The sequence below is a fragment of the Rhinopithecus bieti genome, unplaced genomic scaffold, assembly GCF_001698545.2.
Source record: "Rhinopithecus bieti isolate Rb0 unplaced genomic scaffold, ASM169854v2 scaffold_1103, whole genome shotgun sequence".
NCBI lineage: Eukaryota > Metazoa > Chordata > Mammalia > Primates > Cercopithecidae > Rhinopithecus > Rhinopithecus bieti.
The window spans coordinates 649,890-676,118 of NW_016803302.1; the positions used below are offsets into that span (position 1 = coordinate 649,890).

At 39.7% G+C, this 26,229-nt stretch overlaps 1 protein-coding gene across 1 annotated transcript; it reads left to right on the forward strand.

Annotated features, from left to right (window-relative positions):
- Window positions 1-351: 351 nt before the first annotated feature.
- KICS2 (KICSTOR subunit 2) lies at window positions 352-24,487 on the forward strand. The gene is made up of 3 exons (XM_017872651.1): window positions 352-648; window positions 6,564-6,849; window positions 22,471-24,487. Exons 1-3 carry the CDS (start codon window positions 414-416, stop codon window positions 23,285-23,287), a joined length of 1,338 nt encoding a protein of 445 aa, XP_017728140.1. The 5' UTR covers window positions 352-413; the 3' UTR covers window positions 23,288-24,487.
- The last annotated feature ends 1,742 nt before the right edge of the window (window positions 24,488-26,229 follow it).

Genomic DNA, 26,229 nt, shown 5'->3' on the forward strand with positions numbered 1-26,229 from the left:
GAGGCGCCTGGCGAGCCCAGGCCAGATGTTCTGGCCAGAGTTGACGTCACGTTTGCATGACGTCACCAGCGCTGACGAACCTCACAGGGAGGGGCCTATCAGCTCACCTCAGAGCGCAGGCAACTCCTTAGAGCAGGGAACTGGCCGCCTCCCGTTCTACCCTGAGGGTCCGAATAGTCAGAGCTGTAGGAGCCCAAGCGCCGAAGGAGCTCAGGAACCGCTACCTCCCTCTTTCCTTGGTCCTTATCCGCGTCTTCTCTAAGGCCCAGGAGCGGTCCCGGCGGCGGCGCGCTCACGAGCCCGCCGGTGGAGGCGGTCACGCGCACGCACGCTTGTGCGCAAGCCCGTTCCCTCAGAACCCGGAAGTGCGAGGCCGAGGAGAGCCACGTGGGTCGAGCTGGGGCGCAGCTCGCATGGGGGAGTCTATCCCGCTGGCCGCCCCGGTACCGGTGGAACAGGCGGTGCTGGAGACATTCTTCTCTCACCTGGGTATCTTCTCTTACGACAAGGCTAAGGACAATGTGGAGAAGGAACGAGAGGCCAACAAGAGCGCGGGGGGCAGCTGGCTGTCGCTCCTGGCGGCCTTGGCGCACCTGGCCGCAGCCGAGAAGGTCTATCACAGCCTCACCTACCTGGGGCAGAAACTAGGTACCTCCGCCCCGCCCCCCGAGCCCCTTGAGGAGGAAGGAAAGGGGGTATATTGCCCAGTCGGCAGTGGCTTGGGTTTCCCATCTCTGTGTCACTTCTAATCGCAGGCTCGACTCGGCATTCCCAGGTCTCCTCCCACCGTTCCTTTCCTTCCCTGGGCTTCCAAAAGCCCCGCCCACCGGCCTGCGCTGCTGATAGATTGGCGAACTGGGTAGATGCTCTTTGCAGGGCTGTGACCCAAACCGAAGGGTTTGCCCCTTTTCCTCGTGCATGGATTGATGTCACAAATGAGAAGTTAATCAAACTTTGTCTTCATTGTTTTAATTAGTGACGCTGCAGCCAGAAGAGCAAAACTTTGCAAAACAACCTAGTTTTATTACGGAACACTGTTGTGTGGCCTCTTAAGGTTAAGGCCCGAGAGTCACATTTGGAGTCCTACCCCGTCTTCATAGTCCCCCAATACATATTTAATGACTAAAGTAACAAATGAATACTGGGCAGGAAAGGCAAGAAATATGCCTAACACTAGTAAGAGGAGACTTAAGGGGAAAATGGTTAACACTCTTAGCACCTCATGTACATCTTGCCTCTGAAAATCAGATTCAAGAGCTGATTCAACTGATTTTTACTAGTAGAAGCAATAAGTATAAGTAGATGAGCAGGAAATAATAGATGTAAAAGGCATGGATTATGCATACAAAATAATATTACTGCTTAATTATGACAAATAAATATATTTGAATCCTAGGGATTTTAGAGTCAGTACTTGACCTGTTTTAGACTCTTCAGTTTTCAGAAGCATGAGGGCTGATGTGAGTGAAGGACACGTATATAAAATACAGAGAATAGAAATGTAAAATTGGGGTAGATTTCATTTTGATCCACCGCCCCCGTTCCCTAACCAGCCCCCTACTTTCCTTGTATTGCCTGAAGGTGACCATGTACGTCTTACTGAGCTTTCAGTAAACACTCAAGGGACAGGTCTTCCTGAGATCGTAATTGCTGTAGCAAGTATGTTGATTTATACATACTTACTTAGTATGCTAATTTATTAGCAGAAACTGGTCAGATAGTTTCATCTTATTTTTTTCTCCCCTTTTTACAATGGCATTTCTCACAAATTTGTAGTTGCTGCTATGGTGTTATTATTCCCCTTTCTATAGATTAGCGAATTATATATGCAGTTGTGTTGGGCAGATGATAGAGTCCAAACCAAAATATCTGCCCTTGAACTGTCAGATTGAGTTTGCGTTCATATAACTTATTAAAAATGTATGAAAATTATAATTTATGTATATCTACATATATATGTTTTTTATATATGTGAAAATGGGGTGGATTCTAGCTGTAATACTGAAGGCAGGTTATATTTAGGCAGTTTTAGTTGTTTTTAGACTCCCCCACCTCAAAGAATGGTGACTGATTCAAGTGCCATGATTCTTTGCTTTTTCTTTTTTTAAATTAACTTATCCATGGGAATTTGATGAAAGCTGTGTACTTACTCTCCAGAAAAATATATATGTACATATAATTTTGCATATAACCTGAGTGGGTTCAGTTGAATTTTCTAAAGTCTATTTATTGACTCCATTAAAAAAAATCTGCTACTCTAGTTTTAAGTTGAATGAGTCAGGTTTTTACGTAAACAGAACTGGCTGCCTGTGCATAAGAATATGTATGTAAGATCTTCACTGTCTGACTTGGGTTCTGTAAAGTGGTCCTCAATTTGTAAATTGATTAGTTCTGCTTGAACCCCAGCTGGCATGGGTGAGCATGAGAGCTATGCCTTGAAACTGATCTACACAACATTTGGTTTTGTGAAACATGCCCAGGCACTGTTAGGTTCCTAGGTGGGCTCCTCACTTCTGAGTAAACATACTGAAAATGGTATATTTAATGCTTCATAACTTATTAACACATAAACACAAGTTCCGGAATTTAAATTTTATCTTAGCACTTATTTTTTTGGTACTGGAGTGTATATGATATCAGTGTGCTTACAATATGACTTCACAGTTATCAGGTTTACTGTCTGTTTTCTTAAAAACTTAAGAAGAAAACTTTAATGTTGCCATTTAAAACATTCCCATGTTCTCCAACTACTTTGCTCATTAGAACATTTATATAGTTTTCTTTAGAAAGCAAAACAAAAAGTTTATGCATGCTTTTAAAAAATTTAAAACATAATTCTGGAAAGTTTTTTTTAGCCTTACTGAGATATAATTGATAATAAAATTATATATATTTAAGATGTACAACTTGATGTTTTGATGTATATATAAATTGTGAAATGATCACCACAATCAAGCTACTTAGTATATCCATCACCTTACATAGTTTCGTTTCCTTCCTTCCTTCCTTCCTTCCTTCCTTCCTTCCTTCCTTCCTTCCTTCCTTTTTCCTTTCTTCCTTCCTTCCTTCCTTCCTTCGTGTGTGTATTGTGAGAATACTTAAGATATCTACTCTCCTAGCAAATTTCAAGTAAAAAGTGAGTCTTTTTTTTAACCTCTTTTATGGATGGTGTTTATTTGAGGCCTTAGCAGTGAATCCTGATTAAAGAAGCAAGCAGGGCCTTTAGACAAAGGATAGACCTTGACAGGGAGCTTTCTGTTCCTGTCTTGATCCTGTTACTGAAAAACTTCAAGTAGGGCCCTTATCTTTATTCCTTCTCTTTCCTTTAAGAGAGAATAATACCTATTTGGGGAAGGATCAGTGATTAAAATATGCTGACTCAATGCCTGTGGAGAATTTTAGAAGGTCATACTTTTCTTCTCTTTGTTTCATTACTGGAGAGTTTCCTCAACCTTGGGTTGCTGAAATTTAGCATAGTAGAAAATGACTTAACTTGAGAACTGATGTTTAAAAATTATTATTAGCAAGAAGTTGGAGAATAAAATGCCCAAGATGTTTTACACGTTCCTTTGATACACTTAAAATTTCATGATATGAGATAAACTGTTGAAATCTTGAGAAATTATGAGCATTTATAACTAGAGCCTTCTAGAAATCATTCAGAGTAATCATATTTTATAAATTCAAAATATTGAAAAGAGAAAGAAGTTGAATGTTTCTGATTCCTTGTTTTCCAGCACAAAACCCCATTGGATATTCCAAACCAAGATAGTGAACAGATAGGATTGGGTTCCTGAGAGATTTGAGAAAAGAGAACTGTTTGAAAGAAATGTGTTGATGGTCTGTCTCTTCCTTGTAGTAGTTTCACTTTACTTGGTTTCACATACTGGTGATTAGCATTTATCGATAAGCTTTTAAAGGTATTCTTTGTATTTATGTAGTGTTTCCATTCCCCCAGATAAGGGTAATCTGATGAAGTTAGGTATCCTTTTTTTTCTCCTCCCATAAGTCCTAGAGACAGATGATATCCCTTTTTCAATGCGAAGTTAAAATTTTCACCAAGGCCACCCTGTTTAACAGTACTAGATAGCTATTCTTTTTGTGGTACTTGAAGCTCACAGTTCACCACAGTTTCAGAAGCTCAATTATGTATTATTATTAGGAGTTTTAAAAGATGTATCAGTTATAAGTAGAAGGGAAACGGATTAGTATTATAGAATATATGCTTTGTTCCAGGCACATTACATACATACATACGAATGTTATTTCATTTTGTTTTTTTATCTCTATCACCAGTTTTATGTTAAAAATGACAACTAAAGCTCAAAGTGGTTCAGTACTTTGCACATCAACATAGTCTGTAATCATGGGAGCTGGGGTTTGAAACCAAGTCTTTCAGACCTCCACAGCTTTTGGGTTTTATATGACACTCTTATTACCCTCCTAAGCTGAGAAGTTTTATCCTAGATGTGGGCACAGAGGCCTATTTATGTTGTACCCTTCACTCTACAAAATCAGCAGAACTAAACTAAATATTGGTATGGGAGGAAGGCAAACCCTGCAGGGAACAGTTCCATATGGGATATTGGTGTCACAACTGGTCCACCTGTACCCATATAGATTTTGATGGTGTTAGTTGGAGAAATGATATGCCAGTTACTCAATCTGTTTGAAACAAGCTTGTCCAACCTATGGCCTGCGAGCCACATGCAGTCCAGGATGGCTTTGAATGAAGCCCAACACAAATTCATAAACTTTCTCTCTCTTTTTTTTTTTGAGATGGAGTTTCGCTTTGTTGCCCAGGCTGGAGTGCAGTGACACGATTTCGGCACACTGCAACCTCTGCCTCCCAGGTTCAAGTGATTCTCCTACCTCAGTCTCCCAAGTGACTAGGATTACAGGCACCCACCACCATGCCCGGCCAATTTTTTTGTATTTTTGGTAGAGACGGGGTTTCACCATGTTGGCCAGGCTGGTCTCAAACTCCTGACCTCAGGTGTTCCACCCGCCTTGGCCTCCCAAAGTGCTGGGATTACAGGCATGAGCCACCATGCCCGGCTAAAGTTTCTTAAAACAGTATGAGATTTTTTGTACGTTTTTTTTTTTTTTTTTCTCATCAGCTGTGGTTAGTGTTAGCATATTTTATATGTGCCCCAAGACAATTCTTCTTCTAATGTAGCCCAGGGAAGCCAAAAGATTGGACACCCCTGGTTTAGACAGTATATTGGGAAAACACTTTTCAAAGTATCAGTAGTTTGTCTGGGGTTCAGAAATAAGTAGGGTAACCAACTGTTCAAATTTGCCCAGGGCTGAGGGATTTCTAGGATGGGGACTTTGTTTTAAAACCTTATAAAGATTTCCTGAGAAGCTAAACTTCTAGTGCTAAAACCTGGAAAGTCCTGGGTAAACTAGGACAAGTTGGTTGCCCCAGTAGTAAGGGAAAGAAGGTTCATTTCTTGAAACATAAACCGAGCAAAAAATTAAAATCAATGTTGTGAAATGGTTCATTTATTAAGAGGATGTTTTACAAATGCCTTGATAAATAATTTTTATTCCTAATTATAGGTATATGTTTATAATAGTAAATTAATTGAAGAGAAAATGTAAACTCTTGTCCATCTCTGAGATTTTTTTTTATATTCCTAGAAATCACTGTTTTAAACCTGCCCTGTTTCTTTTCGTTTTCCTAATATCTTGCCTCTGTGCCTCTGGCCCTTTGGTGGGTGCAGAATTGCTTGAGGAAACATCCATGAAGCTGACTGTATAATTAGAAATATAATTGGTCATGTTTAACTGCAGAAGTGAGTAAATGATATCTATGCTATCTGATCCTTTTTAGCTATGAAAAGATGTTTTTGGTTTTATTTTTTGATGATTTCCTTTGGAGCCCCCTAGTTAAAGCAGCGGTTATTTATAATTGGTTCCTGGTCTTAATAATTCACAGTGTGGTGCGTATTATTTATAACATATAGCGTCAGTCTGTCAAGAGTGCTAAGATTTTCTTTATTCTCTTGGGATCCCAGTAGTCTGTTTTCTTGCATAGAGGGAATATATATGTATGTATGCAATTTTCTGGTGTGATCTAAAAGATAAGATTCAAAGGAAAATACAACTCTAAAGCAGAAACAAAAAATTGTGCCATATCAGGAATAACAATCGTGTTTCATAATTTGTGTGTTCTTTTGTTTTGAATACATCTATGTTAAAGGTAGCCTTTTTAGTTCCAGTTGGTGTTATTTGCTAGGTTAATTATGCTCTGAAGTAAATCTGAATCCTCACTGAATTGAGTTGGGGGAGAATTGGTACATGGGTAAGCAAATCGTACACAGGTCCATTGCTACAGTAATGAATTCTATCAGGTATTCGTTTAGCTTTTTCCTTAGGGAAATTATGAATCATAAAGTATTGATTTATATCTCAATCATAGGAGACAGAGAATATGGTAGATGAAAACTTATGGAGCTCAGTGGGTTTGGATTCTTTGCTTTTGGATGCTGGTAGGTGTTTGATACTTACAGTTTCTCCTTCTTACTTGTCATGTGCTTATGTCTTTTGGCTACCAGGGGGCCAGTCTTTCTTCAGCAGGAAGGATTCCATCCGCACCATCTATACTTCCTTACATAATGAGCTGAAGAAGGTGGTGACTGGCCGTGGTGCCCTGGGTGGGACTGCTCCTCACGTAGAAGAACTCCTTTCCCACCTGTCAGAGCAGCTCTGCTTCTTTGTTCAGGCTCGGATGGAGATCGCAGACTTCTATGAGAAGATGTACACCCTCAGCACACAGAAGTTCATCAATGCTGAAGAGCTTGTTGGCCTTTTGGATGCCATCCTGAAAAAATACAGCTCCAGGTCAGTGTGGGGAGGAGGGAGGGAGAAAACGTGGCTGTCCTATTAATCCCACACAAGCTCAAGAGTTTTTCTCCACACTGTTAATGAAAATCTGTGATGAAATAACTGTGAAATAAATAACTGGATTACATTTTGTGCATATTCATTAATCAACAGGTATACATTAGGCACCTTCATTGGTCTTATTAACACTATACTGGCTGCTAAGCCATAGCAAAAGACCGAGAATGAAGTAATCATAAAACTTGTATTATAACTGATTTTGCTGCTTAGGAAAGAGTTCATACAACAAGAGAATTGTATATAAAATAATAGGAATTTCTTTTTTCTGGAAACCAAATTGTAACATAGTAAAATAATATGAATATATATATATATATGTGTGTGTGTGTGTGTGTGTGTGTATATATATATATATTTTTTTTTTTTTTTTTAGATGAAATCCCACCTTGTTGCCCAGGCTGGAGTGCAGTAGCACGATCTCAGCTCACTGCAACCTCCGCCTCCTGGGTTCAAGCAGTTCTCCTGCCTCAGCCTCCTGAGTAGGTGGGATTACAGGTGCATGCCACCACGCCCAGCTAATTTTTGTATTTTCTTTTTTTTTTTTTTTGGTAGAGACAGGGTCTCACCATATTGGCCAGGCTGGTCTTGAACTCCTGACCTCAAGTGATCCACCTGCCTTCACCTCCCAAAGTGCTGGGATTACAGGTGTGAGCCAATGCACCTGGCTGAAAATAATGTGAATTTTTAACAAATTATTATTCAAACAAATGTTGTCCCTTTTAAAGTAATCAGTGAGTTATCTGCTCATTCCTTTGAACAAGTCCATTATTTAACATGTGTTGGAAACTCCTCTGTAATTGCTTTTAGAGTTTGTGCCATAGAGTTTAGATTTCATTTTAAGTATTCTTAGTGGAGGCAGGCATCTACTTTTAAGGAGGACAAGTATTTTTGAGTGGCCAAAGAGTTATTTGGAACCAAATTTAAGTATTTTTTTAAAAATGTTGATCAACTGGAAAATTGCTTTTATTGGAAGGACATTGCTGCTGATAAAGAAATGAGAATGTTTGTGATGTGCCACCCACTGCCTGGCACAAAAAGCAATACCAAAAGAATTTCAGAAGTATTGTGAGTGCCTGAAAGTGACTGAAAGTCAGTGAAATGAATTACTCAGTTTTATTTTTGTGTCCCTAGAGCCTGCAGCCTGAAATAGTGCCTTGCACTTAGTAGGCACTTAGTAATTGTATGTTGGACTGAATGGAAAATGATTTATTTGAAGGATTTCACTCCTGTGGATATATGAGTTCACATATGTTTGCTTAAAGAGAAAGGTGAATATGTTAATTCATATTCCCAGATGAAGGCAAATACCCATCTGATTAATGGAATGGGGGAAGGGAGCAAAGTTGGAATATTCAAGGAAACTTCATGGAGAATGTAGAATCTGAGCTTTTTTTTTTTTTTTGAGATGGAGTCTTACTCTGTCGCCCAGGCTGGAGGGCAGTGGCACAATCTTGGCTCACTGCAACCTCCGCCTCCTGGGTTCAAGCGATTTTCCTGCCTCAGTCTCCTGAGTAGCTGAGATTACAGGTGCATGCCACCAGGCCAGGCTAATTTTTTTTGTATTTTTAGTAGAGATGGGGTTTCACCATGTTGGTCAGGCTGGTCTCGAACTCCTGACCTTGTGATACACCCGCCTCGGCCTCCCAAAGTGCTGGGATTACAGGTATGAGCCACCACGCCCAGCCAAGTTGAGCTTTTAATGGCAGGTAGGATTTCGAAAGCAACTGTAGGAAAGAAGACAGCAGGTGTTTTGAGATGGTAGGATATTTCAGAATACAAAAAAGCCTCAGGGTTTTGTTACTTGCAAGTCTTTCTCCCTGGAAAGTTCTTACTGTAGTTGTCTTTTCATCTTTAAGTCTTGGTTCTGAGAAACCTTCTCTCACTATCCTACCAAAACTATTCTGCTTTTAGTCACGATCTTATTCTCCTGATTTATTGCCATCTGAAGTTACTGTTGTTTGTTTAGGGTGTTTTTTCTTTCTTTTTCTCAAAAACTAGAATGTGAGCTCCATCACAGCTGCTGTGCCTTTAGCACCTGCAACAGAGCCTAGCATATGATAGATGCTCAATAGATGTTTATTGAAGAAATGAGTGAATAGTTGTGTTCCAGGTTGAAAATTTTTACTTAATTTGGTAAGTAGTGGGGAACCATGAAAAGTTTTGAACAGGGAGTATTATGTTCTCATCTTAGACTAATTCCTGTGTCACTGTGTGTGTAATGGGATGGTGAAGCGAGAGGTTACAGGAGAAAAGGTTAGTGTAGCAGGCTACGAGGGTAGCCTAATAGGCGGTAGGAGGGCCTCATGGTTGCAAGACAGTGGGAAAAGAGATGCTGACAAGAAGGCTATAAGTCTTGTCAACAGGATGGTGGGAATAATGAGAGCTGGCTGTGAAAGATGATACTTAGGTTTTGCCCCTCCAGTGATAGTAGTGTTTACAGAATTGAAGAGACAAGAGGAACTGAAGAGGAGCTGGTTTAGAAGGAAGGTGGTAAGCTAAAATTGGGGCAAGTTGAGCGTGAGTTGCTAGCAGATTTTCGAGTAAAGATTTAGCAGGCAGTTGGAAATGGGGGTCTAGAGCTCAGACGAAAGGCCAGAAATAAAACAATTTGGAAGTAGACTCATACAGTTTTATGGTTTGAAAACTAAAATGTCATTGTTCTTTAATAAAACAACAATTGATTTTTCATCTTGTAGGAAAAGGTAGTGGTGGGGGAAATATTTATATGTACCTATTCTGAAGGAAATTAGCATGTGTTGAGCAAGTACTGTGTGCCAGACACTATGCAAGACCTTCTTCTCTGTTACCTGATTTGAATTATAGGTGTAAAATAGTACATGTTTTATAGAGTTCCGGAGAAGTTGAACACTTTGCTTAGAGTCATCTTAGAGTCATACAGCTTAGCTGTGTGACTTCAGAGCCCATATTCTTTTCTGTATGCATCATTGCGTATTATTAAAAATCAAGATATTTTTTATCTAGTCCAGATAAATAATTGCTCTTTGCTGATCATTTTGCAAGTCAATAAATTAGTTCTTCAGAAGACGTAGGAAGCATTTACTGCATTCTCTTGCTAGGAATGAGTTGTGTGCTACCTACAACCACATATATACATATTATTTCTGAGTGTAAGATAGTTTGGTTAATATACTATTATGTTACTATTCTTTCTTTCTTTCTTTCTTTCTTTTTTTTGAGATGGTCTCGCTCTGTTGCCCAGGCTGGAGTGCAGTGGCATGATCTCAGCAAACTGCAACCTCCACCTCCGGGGCTCAGCGACCTTCCCACCCCAGCCCACCAAGCCACTGTGACCACAGGTGTGCACCACCATGCCTGGCTAATTTTTTTGTATTTTTGGTAGAGACGGTTTCTCCATGTTGCCCAGGCTGGTCTCAAACTCCTGAGCTGAAGCAATCCACCCACCTCAGCCTCACAAAGTGCTGGGATTACAGGAGTGAGCTACTGTGTCCAGCCTATTCTTTCTTTATAAAAGTTTTCCTCTAATTTTTTATTTTGAAATTTTAATGCTATAAAAAGTTGCAAGTATAGTATAATGAACATAGTTACCATGTGATCAGCAATTTTACTCCTAGGTATAGATCCAAGAAAAATGAAAACATATGACCACACATAAAAACATTGACATGAATGTTCATAGCAGCATTATTTATAATAGCCAAAGGGCAGAAACAACCCAAATGTCCATTGACCAATGGATGAATGGATAAATAAATGTGGTATATCCATACAATGGAATATTATTCAGCAATAAAAAGGAATGAAGTACTGACACATGCAACAACATAGATTAACCTTGAGAGCGTTATGCTAAGTGAAAGAAGCTAGTCATAAAAGACCACATGGAAATCACATAATTTCCATTATGTGAAATATCCAGAACAGGCAAAGTCATAGACACAGAAAGTAGACTACAAATTCATAGTCACAGAAAATGGTTGCCAGGAGTTGGAGGGGAAGGAGGAGTGATTGCTAATGGGCACAGGATTGCTTTTTTGGGGATTGCTTTTTTGGGGACCATGAGACTTTTCTAAAATTGATCGTGGTGATGGTTGCGCAATTCTGCAAATATATTAAAACCATTGAATTGTACACTTTAAAAGGATGGTACATGAAGTAATTAAGAGTAAAGCTATTACTAAAAAAAATTTTTTTACAATGAACATGTAACTATCCTTCACCTTTGTTCACAAATTGTTAACATTTTGCCACATTTGCCTTATTACTGTATATGATTGTACTTCCCTGAATTATTTGGAAGTAAAATGCAATCTTCATGATGCTTTCCTCCTACATACTCAGATTTTGTCTTCTAAGAACCATACATAATCATAACACAATTTTGAATGAAAAAAACAGTTTTTACATTCAGGAAATCTAACACTGATTTTCTGCCTTTGTATAATATATAGCCCATGTTCAGATTTCCCCAGTTGTCTCTAAAATATTCTTTATAGTTGCTTGTTATTTTTTATTGTCATAGCTCTTTGATTTTTGTGACATATTCTAAATTTTCTTTTTATTTATTGTTTGATATGTAATATGTTCACATGGGTCAACATTTATAAAGTGTAACACAGTGGAAAGTCTTCTTCCTTCCCCTTAGCCACGTAGTTCCTGTCTTTAAGACGCAACTAAAGTTAGCAGGGTTTTTTTTTTCTTTTTTTTAAAGATGGAGTCTTGCTGTGTTGTCCAGGCTGGAGTGCAGTGGCACGATCTCAGCTCACTGCAACCTCCACCTCCGGGATTCAAACGATTCTGCTGCCTCTGCCTCCCAAGTAGCTGAAATTACAGGCACACACCACCATGCTTGGCTAATTTTTTTTGTATCTTTAGTAGAAATGGGGTTTTACCATGTTGGTCAGGCTGGTCTTGAACTCCTGACCTCAAATGATCCTCCCACCTCAGCCTTCCAAAGTGCTAGGATTGGTGTGAGTTGCTGTGCCCGACCTAAAGTTAGCAAGTTCTTGCTGTCATTCCTGAGAAATAGGCTATGCATATAAGTATATACACTTACTTTTTTTTAACCATTTAAAATTTTATATTTTGGAAATATTATTTCTTCCTCCAATCTGATTAGTATGTTTTCTTTTAATAAAATGGTTTTTTGAAGCCCCAAAACTGAAGTACAGTATGGATATGATTCCTAAGGGGAAGAGATCTCATGTAGTGATTCCCAAATGCTAATGTAAAAGTGGTTTGCTGAGCTCTTTGGGAAGCTTAAGAAAAATACCCATCCCTGAGCCCTTCCTCCTCTTTCCTAAGAGGATAAAATTTAGTGGTTCTGGTTATGTGCCCAGAAACCTCTGTTTTCAAAGTTCCCTGTGATAATGATACATGGTCTGCACAAAAAAAAATTGGGTAACTAAGAGAAAGATGTCAACTCCAAGATACAACAGATACTGAACCTTACTGATGTGTGTGTGTATATGTGTATGTGTGTGTCTCCTAGAAATGATTAGTATTAATTATTTTAAATTTGTGCCATATCATTATTTATTTTGAGATGAGGTCTTGTTCTGTCACCCAGGCTAGAGTTCATTGGTGCTATCTTGGCTCACTGCAGCCTCGACTGCCTGGGCTGAAGTGATCCTTGCACCTCAGCCTGCCAAGTGGCTAGGACTACAGGAGCATGCCACCACCCCTGGATAATTATTTTATTTTTTTTTTGCAGAGAGACAGGGTCTTGCTATATTGCCCAGGCTAGTCTTGAACTCCTGCGTTCAAGCCGTCCTCCTGCCTTGGCCTTCCACAGTGCTGGGATTACTGGTGTAAGCCACGCACCAAGGCCCTATCATCTGTAAACCTTCTTTGAAACACCCCACTTCCCAGAGCCTTAGGAGTTTCTCCTTTTCCCTGCAGATTTAATTTTCAAAGTTCTTAGGGCAGTTCTTAGTTGTAACCCTCATCCTCTGAGTGGATATTGATGGAGTTGGATGGAACTGGATTACAGTATGGACAAGAGATGTCTTTTTTCATCTAAACAATATCCATCTTCCACCCATGCGGCCTTTCTCTAATTAATAGGGAATGACTGATCACAGACACATCCTAGCCTGAAAATGATCTAAATTAGAGGCTCTGGGTTAATTTGAACAACATAAATTCTTCAAGGAATTCTGAAAAGTTGACCTTCTGTATAATGATTTTCTTTGGGAAGTGGGATTCCTTTATGTATCAACTAACATGATTTTGCCCTTTGCTAGGGTAATGTGCTTTTTTCTGTAGACTTTTTGATCTGGCATCTGTGCTACACCAAACATTTCTCTTTTATGGTTTCAGTGTTCTAAAGAAATAATTCATATTTTGGTATTCTGTTGTATTGAAAAAGTTAAACCTCTTCCCAAAGGATCCATTTATCTTTCAGGGAATGTCCCAGTGTAGCTGATCCATGTCAGAACTCTTATAACAAATTTTGTGAATAGTACTATGCTTCAAATGCTGAAACTCCTTTGTATTAAAAAATTAATGAGTGTAATGAATAGCATGGAATCTAAACCTCTGGCCTTGATTTAACATGTAGATCCTGTATGAGTTATTGCAGTGTCTAGTCTGCTTTCACAGATGAATGGAAAGTATATTTTGGCTTTTTTTCTTCTGAAAGCCAGTTATGTTCACAGTAGAATGGTATTAAAAAAGGCTTCCTTTTTTGGTAAATTTATAACTTTTATTTTGAAATGGAGTTTTGCTTTTGTTGCCCAGGCTGGAGTGCAATGGTGCAATCTCAGCTCACTGCAACCTCCGCCTCCTGGGTTCAAGTGGTTCTCCTGCCTCAGCCTCCAAAGTAGCTGGGATTACAGGCGCCTGCTACCATGCCCGGCTAATTTTTGTATTTTTAGTAGAGACCGGGTTTTACCATGTTGGCCAAGCTGGTCTCAAACCCCTGACCTCAGATAATCAACCCCCTATAGGATTATAGGTGTGAGCCACTGCACCTGGCCAGTTTATAACATTATTAAGCATATATAAGTTCTTGTTTAGGAATCACAGTCATTTGTGATTCTGCATTTCAAATTGAATTATTAACAAATTGAACTATAATAATAATATAATTATTATATAAGTTTAATCGTGTGCCATTTAGCAGAAGAAACATGAACTTAGCTTGTATAAGGTCACAGTATCTGCTGTTCCTTGAGTACTTTTGAGGAGCAGTAGAACTTGGGTTTTGTTTTGTTTTCCAAAGAAGCACCAATGGAACATTTTCTGATTCTGCAGAAGTTTTACACATTTATTTATTGTTTTGTGGGTATAAAAGAAAATTCTGGCTAATTTTCTGTTTCATGGTTAAAACAAGTTTGCAAGATAGATTGTAAATGCAAATTAATATTTACTCTCCTAAATCAAGACTATAATATTAAGAAATAATACTTTTAAAGAAAGAAGAAAGCCATCACTTATGCATTCTAGAACATTAAAAAAATCTCTATGGTATGGCAATAATAAACCATTCCATGATTTTAATTCTTTTTTTGTTGTTGTTGTTGTTTTTCGAGATGGAGTCTTGCTCTGTCGCCCAGGCTGGAGTGCAGTGGCCGGATCTCAGCTCACTGCAAGCTCCACTTCCCGGGTTTACACCATTCTGCCGCCTCAGCCTCCCGAGTAGCTGGGATTGTAGGCGCTCGCCACCTTGCCCGGCTAGTTTTTTGTATTTTTTTAGTAGAGACGGGGTTTCACCGTGTTAGCCAGGATGGTCTCGATCTCCTGGCCTCGTGATCCGCCCGTCTCGGCCTCCCAAAGTGCTGGGATTACAGGCTTGAGCCACTGCGCCCGGCCGATTTTAATTCTTAAATAATAATTTTATAGCTAGAATTTAAAGAACATTAAAAAATTGATCTACATATATTTGTTTGCATTTTAGGAAGTACACTTTCTTGATCTGAATGCTTTAATTCACAAATTTCTCACAAAAGGCAGAACTACGATTTAGCCCTTATGCCCACTTTTTGTCAAAAAAAGATTTTTGATGATAAGGCTGTTAATAAGACATTTTGTTAGTTGCATATGTATAGTTAACAAGGTTAATTATTGCTCAATGAAAATTTAATAAGCAAAACTAATAGTAGTGCAATTTCTGTGGAATGCAATCTCTCCTAGGCATTTGACATGCTTAGATTTTAATAGTGAAGACCTTCAAAGTCTTCCGTGATAGGGCTCCAGCCTATCTTTTCAAATTCATCTGCTACCTCCCATCAAGTGCTTTACATTGCAGCCAAATTCTTACTACAAAGAAAGAAACTTAAAAAGAGCCAGGCGCAGTGTCTAATGCGTGTAATCCCAGCACTTTGGGAGGCCAAGGCGGGCAGATCACTTGAGATCAGGAGTTTGAGACCAGCCTGGCCAACATGGCGAAACCCCATCTCTACTAAAAATACAGAAATTAGACAGGTGTGGTGGTGTGCCTGTAATCCCAGGTACTTGGGATACTGAGGCAGGAGTATCACCTGAACCCGGGAGGTGGAGGCTCCATTGAGCTGTGATTGCACCAGTGCACTCCAGCCTAGGCAACAGAGTGAGATTCTGTGAGAGAGAGAGAGAAAGAGAGAGAGAGAGAGAGAGAGATCATTGAGGATTTTAAGCAGAAGTCCAAAAACAGCCCATAGTCTGATACTCAATATGTTCCTCATAAGGATTTGCCATTTCCTACCTCTCTGCTTAGGATCCTGTTATTTTTATGCTCAGAATGTCCTTTTATTGTTCTATCATGTATCAGTTTGCTATTGCCACAATAAGTCTGCATAACAGACCTCCAAATTTACACTTGTGGATTTGCAGGCCTACTAGGGTTGGCTGACCTGAGCAAGGTTCAAGTGGGTAGCTCTGCTTAACACTGTTTGTTTCACTGGGTTTGACTTTTTACTGTGAGCTTTGGGCTTGGGTCTGCTCCACATGTGTTCATTCTGAGCCTAAGGTTGGAGGGTAAGTAGCTACCCAGTAGCAATGTCCAAAGCGCAAAAGTATGACCCAGTTAAGCTCATTTTAAGCCTTTGCTTGCATCCAATCTGTTAGCATCTCTTTGGCCAAAGCAAGTTAGGTGGCCCAGTCCATATTCCATCGGTAGGAAAGGAGCTGCAAAGTTACAAAACAAAGGGTGAGGAATCATGAATGGGAGAAGATTGGGGCTGGAAAATCAAGACCCTCTCTTCATATGGCAAAATCCTGCCTACTCTTGCCCCTGCTTTTCTATTTTGTTAAAAAAAAAAAGCATAATATCAAATTTACCATTTTTTTTTTTTTTGAGACAAGATTTGGCTGTATCACCTTGGCTGGAATGCAGTGGCCTGATCTCAGCTCACTGTAACCTCCACTTCCCCGGCTCAAGTGATTCTCCTGCCTCAGCCTCCCGAGTAGCTGGGACTATACTTGCATATCACCATGCCTAGCTAATTTTTGTATTTTTGTAGAGATGGGGTTTTGCCATGTTGCCCAGGCTGGTCTTGAACTCGTGAGTTCAAGGCACCCGCCCATCTCAGCCTCCCAAAGTGCTGGGATTACAGGCATAGGCCACCGCCTCCAGCAGATTTATCATTTTAACTTTGTTTATGTATCCAGTTCAGTAGTGTTAAGTATATTCACAGTCTTTTGTAGTAGATCTTTAGAATATTTTCATCTCACCTCACTGAAACCCTATACTCATTGACCAACATTTCCCCCACTCCCAGCCCTGGGCAACCACTGTTCTGTTTTCTGTTTCCATGAGTCTGACTACTCTGGATATCACATATAAGCAGAATCATATAGTATTTGTCTTTTTGTGACTGACTTATTTTAGTTACCATAGTGTCTGTGAGGTTCACCCATGTTGTAGCGTGTGACAGGATTTCCTTCTTTTTTTAAGGCTGAGTAATATTCCATTTGTATGTATGTACCATATTTTCTTTATCCATTCATTTGTCAGTGAGCATTGGAGTTGTTTCTGCCTCTTAGCTATTTTAAGCATCATGGCTCAATTCAAATGCCATCTCCTCTATGGCTTCCACAATCTTTTGACCAAAGGGAATTGTTCCTTCCTCTGAAATGTTATTTTATTCATAATAAATGTACTAGTTTCTACTTTGTATTCATTATAAATGCCTCCTTCTGCCATGGAAGGTCCAGCAGGGCACATCTCTGGGTAATTTTTTGTATCTTCAATGTATTGGTATTTAAGAATTAGTAAACAAGTTGTTTAAATGAAAAGATGTTACAGATTTTGTTTCGTCATGGTAAAATGTACATAACATAAAATTTATCATTTTGGGTGCAGCAGACCACTGTGGTACACATATGCCTATGTAACAAAGCTGCACGTTCTGCACATGTGAAAAAAAAAATTTATCATTTTGGCCTGGCGTGGTGGCTCACACCTGTAATCCCAGAACTTTGGGAGGCTAAAGCAAGAGGATTGCTTGAGGCTAGGAGTTCAAGACCACCCTGGGAAACAGCAAGACCCTGTCTCTACAAAAACTTAAAAAATTAGCTGGGTGTGGTGGTGTGTGCCTGTAGTCCCAGCTGCTAAGGGAGCTGAGGTGGAAGGATTCCTTGAACCTGGAAGGTTCATGCTGCATTGAGCTGTGCAGTGAGACCCTGCCTATAAATAAATAAATAAAACAAACAAACAAACAAGAACATACACCTTCTGGAAAGAACTCCATGGTGCAGATTTGCAAAGGAGAAAGGCAGTGTTTCTAAAGTGGAGTTTAGTGTTTCATTAGAATATTACACAAATCCATTCATTTGTATTTTCCTCTATTCTATGGAGACTTCCTTCCTTCCTTCCTTCCTTCCTTTTTTCCTTCCTTCCTTCCTTCCCTTTTTCCTTCCTTCCTTTCCTCAGAGCAGATGATCTCTGCAAATAGTTGTTAATTTATTCTGTATTAAGACTATTCAGACTCTTTCAATCTTGCTGCCGTAGCTTAGGTGGATATTTTTGGATTACAACCATTTAACAGAGCCTCCTATAATACGAGTTGTGAATAGCTATGAGGCACATGGCAGTGGAAACAGGGAAATGATACATCATAATGCTAATCTCTAAGTCTTGGCAGACTAACATTAACATGAATTTTTAGCTCTTCTTGAGGTTGAAAAATAGCTTCAACATTCATATTTATCTTTAATAAATGTTGAGCACTTAAGCACTTTTAGTGTATGTTATGGAAGAGCTTGTTCGGAATTCTTTCTGAAGGTTTGGACAGGGAATTTATGTCCTCTTAAGGAGAGCATTGCCTATAGATGATGATTTCCAGCCAAAAGCAGTAGAAAGATAACAATAGTGTTATTTGTACCAGAATTTTCTCTAATTTCATGTCGTTAATCCTGTGATTAACAGTCTTACTATGTTCCTAGTTCCTGGGCAGATTTTCCTAATAGCCATGATTATAGAGGTTTGTGATATTTAATGCTTGTAAGTGTCAAGGGGCCTAAAAGCTAAGGTGGCTTTCTTACAATTCAAAGATTTTGAGACTTACTCTATAATGGGGTTTTGCATGTGTGCATTTAAAACATTTTTAAAAATATATAGTATTTAAGTAGATTTTTTTAAAAAAGTGTTATCCTTGTATAGGGGACATGCTAATCTTCTCTGTATCATTCCAATTTCGGTATATGTGCTGCTGAAGTGAGCTTTTTTTTTTTTTCTTTCAAGACAGGGTCTCACTCTGCTGTTCATGCTGGAGTACAGTGGTGTGATCATGGCTCACTGCAGCCTCAACCTCCTAGGCTCAAGCAATCCTCCCACTTCAGCCTCCCAAGTATCTAGGCCTACAGGCGCACTCCACCAGGTCTCGCTAATTTTTTTATACTTTAAGTTTTTGTAGAGACAGGGGTCTCACTGTGTTGCCCAGGCCGGTTTCAAACTCCTGGGCTCCTAATGATCCTCCTGCTTTGGCCTCCCAAAGTGCTAAGATTACAGATATGAGCAACTGCTCTCAGCCTGAACTTTCTTAGTGTTCATTCTAAAATATATAATGTTTGAAAAGTCCAAATTAATTGAATGCGTAAGCTAGAAGATTTGAGATCTGGTTTATCTTTCTGATTTTTTGTGTATTTATTTTTTTACTTTAATTTTTTAAGTTCTAGGGTACATGTGCAGGATGTGCAGGTTTGTTACATAGGTAAACATGTGCTGTGGTGCTTTGCTGCGCCTGTTAACCCATCACCTAGGTATTAAGTCCAGCATGCGTTAACTCTTTTCCCTTATGCTCTCCCCAGCACCTCCCTCCCCAAGTAGTCCCCAGTGTATGTTGTTCCCCTCCCTGTGTCCACGTGTTCTCATTGTTCAGCTCCTACTTATAAGTGAGAACATGCAGTGTTTAGTTTTCTGTTCCTACTAACATTAGTTTGCTAAGGATAATGGCTTATAGCTTCATCCATGTCCCTGCAAAGGACATGATCTCGTTCCTTTTTATGGCTGCATAGTATTCCATGGATTGTGTATATTATTAGACTTGATCTCACCAATGTTTTAGCTGCCTCAGCTGGAAGGATGTTGATGTAAAATGCAGATAACACGAATAACGACATTTCACATGATAATCGGTTTATCTCTTATAATATCCAACCTAGTATGGATTCTCTTAACTGTAATCCTTTTAATTAGTATTTAAGTAGATTTAGACAAAAATCCTAGATATACTTGTGATTTTTTTTTCTAATTGTTTACTTGATAACCAGCATGTTCTTTTTCACCAGCAGCCAAAATAGTGTGAGAAGCGTCCATCTCATTAAGAATGAAGTGATCAAATGCACTCAGGCCTGTAGATCATCTACCATAGTGCCTGGAACATATAATGTGCTCAATAAATACAAGTACTTCCCCTGCCTTTACAGTGGGATCACTTGCTGAGGTGATTCCGCAGCCTCTGCAGGTGCTGTGAATCTTTAGGAAGAGTGTAAGCGCTTGATGTAGACTTCTGGAGAAGGAGCATGTATTAGGCCTGGCAGCCGCTAGGCGTTTCTCAGAGGAGGAACTGAGCAAGAAAGCTCTGTGTGGTCTGTACAGAAAGGACTCTCCCTGCCATTCTATTCCACTGTTATAGAACTTCGTTCAGCCCATAACCAGCAGGCAGAGTTAATGAGGCAGAGACTTGGATTCATATCTTTACATAGTTGGTCACCACATTGACTAAATTTCTGCTTGAGTCATAATGTTCTGGATAGACAAAAGAGCGAATAGAGGAGGCAGCTATTACTTCCACTTTAGGAGGAGTTAAAACTAGGGTGGGCCATATGTCTGTTTTCCTGAGAAACTGCATGGTCAGACTACTGAAGTGGGAGAGAGGTATTAGGTAATGAGAGGATGTAACTGGGGAACCTGACCTCGTCTAGAAGTAGACAGAGAAGGCTTTTCTAGAGAAGTGACTGACGAGGAGACCTGAAAAATAAGGAAGAAGTACAGTATTGATGAAAACGGGTCATGCTGTCACTTTTCTAGGGTCCCTGAACTTGCCCTTTTTTCCCTGTGCCTAGAAGAGAGGATGTCCCACATCATGTTCTTTTCCCTCTAAACATTACTATTACATGTGAAGTAGAACAGTGTTTTACAAACAGCAGGTAGTAATCCATGGGTTATAAAGTTAACTTAGTGAGTTACTAATCTGATTTAATATATATAGTACAAAATAATATATATTTAATATATATTAGAAAATATCAAGTAGAAAATAAAATATATTTAACATATATTAGAAAGTATTAATGGCGGAAGTAATAGCTGCCTCCTCTATTCACTCCTTTGCCTCTAGAACATTATGACTCAAGGAGAAATTTAGCAGAGTACATTGTACATAGTAAGAAAATATTGAAATAAAATAATATTTATGTGTGCAGGTACTTGGTCACAATATAAAGTGTGTTTTTTACTATAGATCATAGTCAAAAACTTTTTTTGGAGACAGGGTCTCCCTCTGTCAAGCACAGTAGTGCAATCACAGCCCACTACCTCAGCCTTGCTGGGCTCAGGTGATCTTCCCACCTCAGCCTTCTGGGTTGAGTAGCTGGGGCCACAGGTGCACACCACCACACTTGACTAATTTTTGAATGTTTTGTAGAGATGGGGTTTTTCCATGTTGCCCAGGCTGGTCTCATGAACTTCTGGGCTCAAGCAGTCCACCCACCTCTGCCTCCCAAAGTGCTGGGTTTACAGGAATGAGCCACTGTGCCCAGCTTCAAAAACTTTTATACGTTTTGTCTAGGACAAATGGAAATGAAATTGCACTACTGTCTTGAACTCCTTGTAGTATAGTTACATTTTCAGTTATTTAATTAATATTTGGAGAAAGTGAGAAGAATAAGAATGTGACTCAAACTGGGAAGGGACTACATTATTCAGTGCCTTCTAGGCCTTTTTACGGATTTGGGGTTTTATCCTAAGATAAATGGAAAGTGATTGAAGTATTAGCTATTTCTTATTGGGTCACCATTTGTTTGTTTGTTTGAGACAGAGTCTTGCTCTGTCGCCCAGGCTGGAGTTTAGTGGTGCGATCTCAGCTCACTGCAACCTCGCCCCCCCAGGTTCAAGCAATTCTCGTGCCTCAGCCTTCCGAGTAGCTGGGATTACAGTCACGTGCCACCATGCCTGGCTAATTTTTGTATTTTTAGTAAGGATGGGGTTTCACCATGTTGGCTAGTCTGGCCACCATTTTGTTTTTAACTGTAATTAAAGATGAAGGGAATTTGGGAACCAGGATTGAATAAGGACTGTCTAATAAATGCTCTATTTCTTTAATAAACATTTATTTTATCTACTGTGTTTTCCATATAAGCTTATAGTATGTACTCTCATCTGCAATACAGGTTTAGTACCTCATGGCATTACTGTGAACATTAAATGAGTTTATATGTGTCATCTACACATTCAATAGATGTTTTAGTGATTTTTTTGTTTTACCTCCGCCTCTTTAGGACCACACTCTGAAAAGAGCACGCCTTGTTTCAATGATTGTTTTAGTCATACAATTCCCAGAATAAATAAAATACACTCAGAAAGAATTATAGCTCATTTAGGCCAGGCATGGTGGCCCACACCTGTAATCCCAGCACTTTGGGAAACCAAGGCGGAAAGAACACTTAGGGTTTGAAACCAGCCTGGGCAACACAGGGAGACCTTGTCTCCACAGAAAATGGAGCGTGTGCCTATATTCTCAGCTGCTTGGGATGCTAAGGCGAGAGGCTGACTTGAGCCCAGGAATTAAGCTGCAGTGAGCCATGATTGCACAACTGCACTCCAGCCTGGGTGACAGAGCAAGACCCAGTCTAAAATAAATTTAAAAAAAAAATGAATTGTAGCTAATTCGGTATTTCTGTTGTTGAAAAGAAAGTGGCCACTATTCTCAGGCTATTTCCACAGGAAAATTTGATGTTGACATAATTTTGAAATGGTGAAATTATATCAGAATTTTAAAATAAATCAACATGTAGTTCTTCTGTCTTTTCTTCCCCTGTCCTGAAACATAATATTATTTGTTTGGCCATATTGTTGGTTTGTGGTTAGAAAAATGTCAGTGTGGCAAGTGAAGTAATATTTCCACGTATCTCTATTAATTTCTCTCTTCCCTTTAGATTTCACCACCCAATCCTCAGTCCTTTGGAAAGCAGTTTCCAGCTGGAAGTTGATGTCCTATGTCATCTCCTGAAAGCCCAGGCCCAGGTCTCAGAGTGGAAGTTCCTCCCGTCTCTGGTTAATTTACACAGTGCGCACACCAAGCTGCAGACCTGGGGCCAGATCTTTGAGAAACAGCGGGAGACCAAGAAACATCTGTTTGGAGGGCAGTCTCAGAAGGCCGTGCAGCCTCCACACCTTTTCCTTTGGCTGATGAAACTCAAAAACATGCTTCTTGCCAAGTTTAGCTTTTACTTTCATGAGGCTCTGAGCCGACAAACTACTGCTTCAGAAATGAAAACGTTGACAGCAAAAGCTAACCCAGACTTTTTTGGAAAGATTTCCAGCTTCATCAGGAAATATGACGCTGCCAATGTGTCCTTAATTTTTGACAACAGGGGTTCTGAGAGTTTTCAGGGTCATGGTTATCACCACCCCCATTCCTACAGAGAGGCCCCCAAGGGTGTGGACCAGTATCCAGCTGTAGTGTCTCTGCCCAGCGACAGGCCAGTCATGCACTGGCCCAATGTCATCATGATCATGACGGACCGCACATCTGATCTGAACAGCTTGGAGAAAGTGGTCCACTTCTATGACGACAAAGTTCAGAGTACCTACTTCCTAACCCGCCCGGAACCTCACTTTACCATTGTCGTCATTTTTGAGTCAAAGAAATCTGAGAGAGACTCCCACTTTATTTCCTTCCTCAATGAACTCTCACTTGCCCTTAAGAACCCCAAAGTGTTTGCAAGTCTGAAACCTGGATCCAAAGGTTAGCAGGTGATTTGTGTGGAGGGGTTTCAAGACTAGAAACTGTTCTTAATTGCCCTAATGATCTACGGTGGTCTGTGATTAGAGTTTATGTCCACTCATGCCTCTTTCAGAACTAAATTAAAGACAGATCCTCCCTGTGTTGCACACTTTATAAGCAATTAAGGCCAATTGAATTGAGTATCCAAAGAGTAATCCAGGAAGTGGTCATGGGCTACCATGTATCTCCATGGTACAGCGAAGTAGTTGCAGTATTTCCCCCTATTTTCCTATATTTCTTGTAGATTGAATATTTATTGGGGTTTTTTTTCCCCATATGTTTTTCTGTTGTTCTAAATGTGTTCTACTGCAATTCCGGACACCCTCTCTGTTTCCCTCCTTGGAAGAGTAATAGGGGTGAGATATTAAATGGCCTTTTTAGAATTAAGGACTGTATGTTTTCTGTCTCATAAATTAGCAAATGAATATGGAGTTAGTAGTTTTATGATTCTGATCTACAAGTTAACATTTATGATGCCAAAATGAGGGTCTTGGTAAGAACTTTCTATCAGTTATTGAAACTGAAGGTGAATCAGATTGGTAGCATAACATAAGTAAGGTTTTAACAGTTCAGCAGATCCTCATGGCAGCTTTAATAGCCATAGGTTCTTTTGGGGTGATATATACACCTAACTGCATTTGTTTTGACTTCTTTAATGCTTGAATGTTTCACTCAGTTTTAAAGTCAGCATAAGCCATCATGTGGGCTTTCTTCATTCTTCAGCATATTACCCACTTGGCTTTCTGTTTATCACTTTTCTGCTGAAATGTACATGTTTGGCTCTAGTCCTGGGTTATTTTTAGGCTTAAAAGCATGCAGTCGGTTTTTCAGCCGCTTTTAGATACTCATGCAACATAGCCTACTTTTATAAAATCACAATGAAAGTCTTCATACCCTGCACCTGCTAAAAATCAGTTGTGCGCCTGAAAGACCTTTTCATAGTTGAGTAATCACCTCAGTACTTAAGTACTTCTGAACGTGGGTTTCATGCCTGCCCCCTACAAATTGTGTTTAGAAGCAGCACTGCATCTTAGCACATGCTGCCTTATCCCTTTCCTTCAGCAGGTGTTCATGGGAAGTAGGTGGATCAGTGAAGGCATAATGGGCTGTGCAGACCTTCACTTCTAGATTATTGATTCAAAATAAAAAGAAGCCACAAAGAGTAATTGAGTTGTTACTGGTTTGATGGTTCCTTCAAAGCCTGTGTGAAATGTAATGGTCACATTCATCTTTTTTCTCATGATTGTATGGAGCCACTGTTTTACTGGGTGTCCACAGGTATGCCAGCAACATCAGCAGAGACCAGAGAACCCCTCGGAGTTCACGTAGGAAGCCTGCCCACCTAGGGTGGACTGCCTGGCAGAATAAAGAAGAACCAGCCAGGTACGGTGGTGCACGCCTGTAATCCCAGTCCTTTGGGAGGCTGAGAAGCGCAGATCACATGAGGAGTTGATCAGGAGTTCGAGATCAGCCTGGCCAACATGATGAAACCCCCTCTCTACTAAAAATACAAAAATTAGCCATGAGTGTGGTGGCGGGCGACTGTAATCCCAGTTACTCTGGAGGCTGAAGCAAGAGAATCGCTTGAACCTGAGAGGCAGAGGATGCAGTGAGCTGAGATTGTGCAACTGCACTCCAGCCTAGGTGAAAGAGTGAGACCTGTCTCAAAAAAAAAAAGAAGAAGAAGAACCAAGAAACTGTGGCCTATTTTTTATTTTCTGGGAAGAACGTGTTTTTTTCCTTTTTTTTTTTTTCAAGACAGGGTCTTGTCCCATTGTCCAGGCTGGAGTACAGCGGCACAATCATGGCTCACTGCAGCCTTACCCTCCTGGGCTCAAGTGATCTTCCCACATCAGCCTCCCAAGTAGCTGGGATTACAGGCATGAGCCATCACACCTGGGTTTCACTGTGTTGCTCAGGCTGGTCTCAAACTCCTGGACTCACACGAGGTTCCCACCTCGGCCTCCCAAAGCACTGGGATTATAAGCATACACCACTGCACCTAGCCTCTCTTCTTCTTCTTTAAAAATGGTCATAAGCTTTGTAAAAAGCCAGTTTGCTTTAAATAGAAAGTAGTGATTTACCTCTGCATTTTATTCACTCAGGTTCTATAAAAAAATCTCAGCAGATTCTACATTGACCTTACCTAAGAAATTGAAAGCAATTGGAGCTAAAAAGTCAAATCACTTTTCCTCTCTTTTGTGTTTTGCCAAGAAACTGAAAAATATTCCTTGGTATGCATGTGTTTTTTTCATTTTTTTCCTCTTAGATTAAATCACCATTAGCCTTAATGACACAGTCCCCCAAATACCTAGAAGAATATATGCTTCAGTGGAACCCTGATGTAAAGCATATATATGCTATTTAAATAACCAGTCCTCACCTGAACATACTTGAATTGTATGTCTATCTTTAAGCATAAACACAAAAAGAATTTGAAAGAACAGAAGGCAGATGTGAATATTAAGAAAATCTAAGACAATATATATTTATGAATTACTGTGCAGCTGTCATAGACTTACTGGAGGAGTTTTGGAAGATTCAATATTGATACTTAAATTATTTCTTAAGCTCTTCAATAAAGTTTTCTAATTATAAAAAAACCCACATAATTTGGTTGAAGTCAAGAAACAAGGTCATTTTACTCTGAGATTTATTCTCTAAATACAGTAATGAGTTCTGTAAAGTCTGTGTTTTGCTAATTAAAAGAGTAAATCTGCATATTTTCTGCAGACTGCTTTCTTTGAATCTGTTTCTAAACCATCACTTGATAAGTTTTTATGGGTAACTGGGAGTTTGGTCAACACCGAGTTTGCCAAGGGTTCCATCCAGGAGTATTTCATTTTAGGATGCTGTTTGGACACAGGATTTGTAACTTTCTTCTCTCTGGGTTCTACCTGATCTCTGG

Coding starts and splice junctions, on each gene's coding strand:
- KICS2 (XM_017872651.1), top strand. CDS start 414: ATGGGGGAGTCTATCCCGCTGGCCGCCCCGGTACCGGTGGAACAGGCG. Junction 649..6,563: donor CTACCTGGGGCAGAAACTAG/GTACCTCCGCCC, acceptor TTTGGCTACCAG/GGGGCCAGTCTTTCTTCAGC. Junction 6,850..22,470: donor CTGAAAAAATACAGCTCCAG/GTCAGTGTGGGG, acceptor TCTTCCCTTTAG/ATTTCACCACCCAATCCTCA.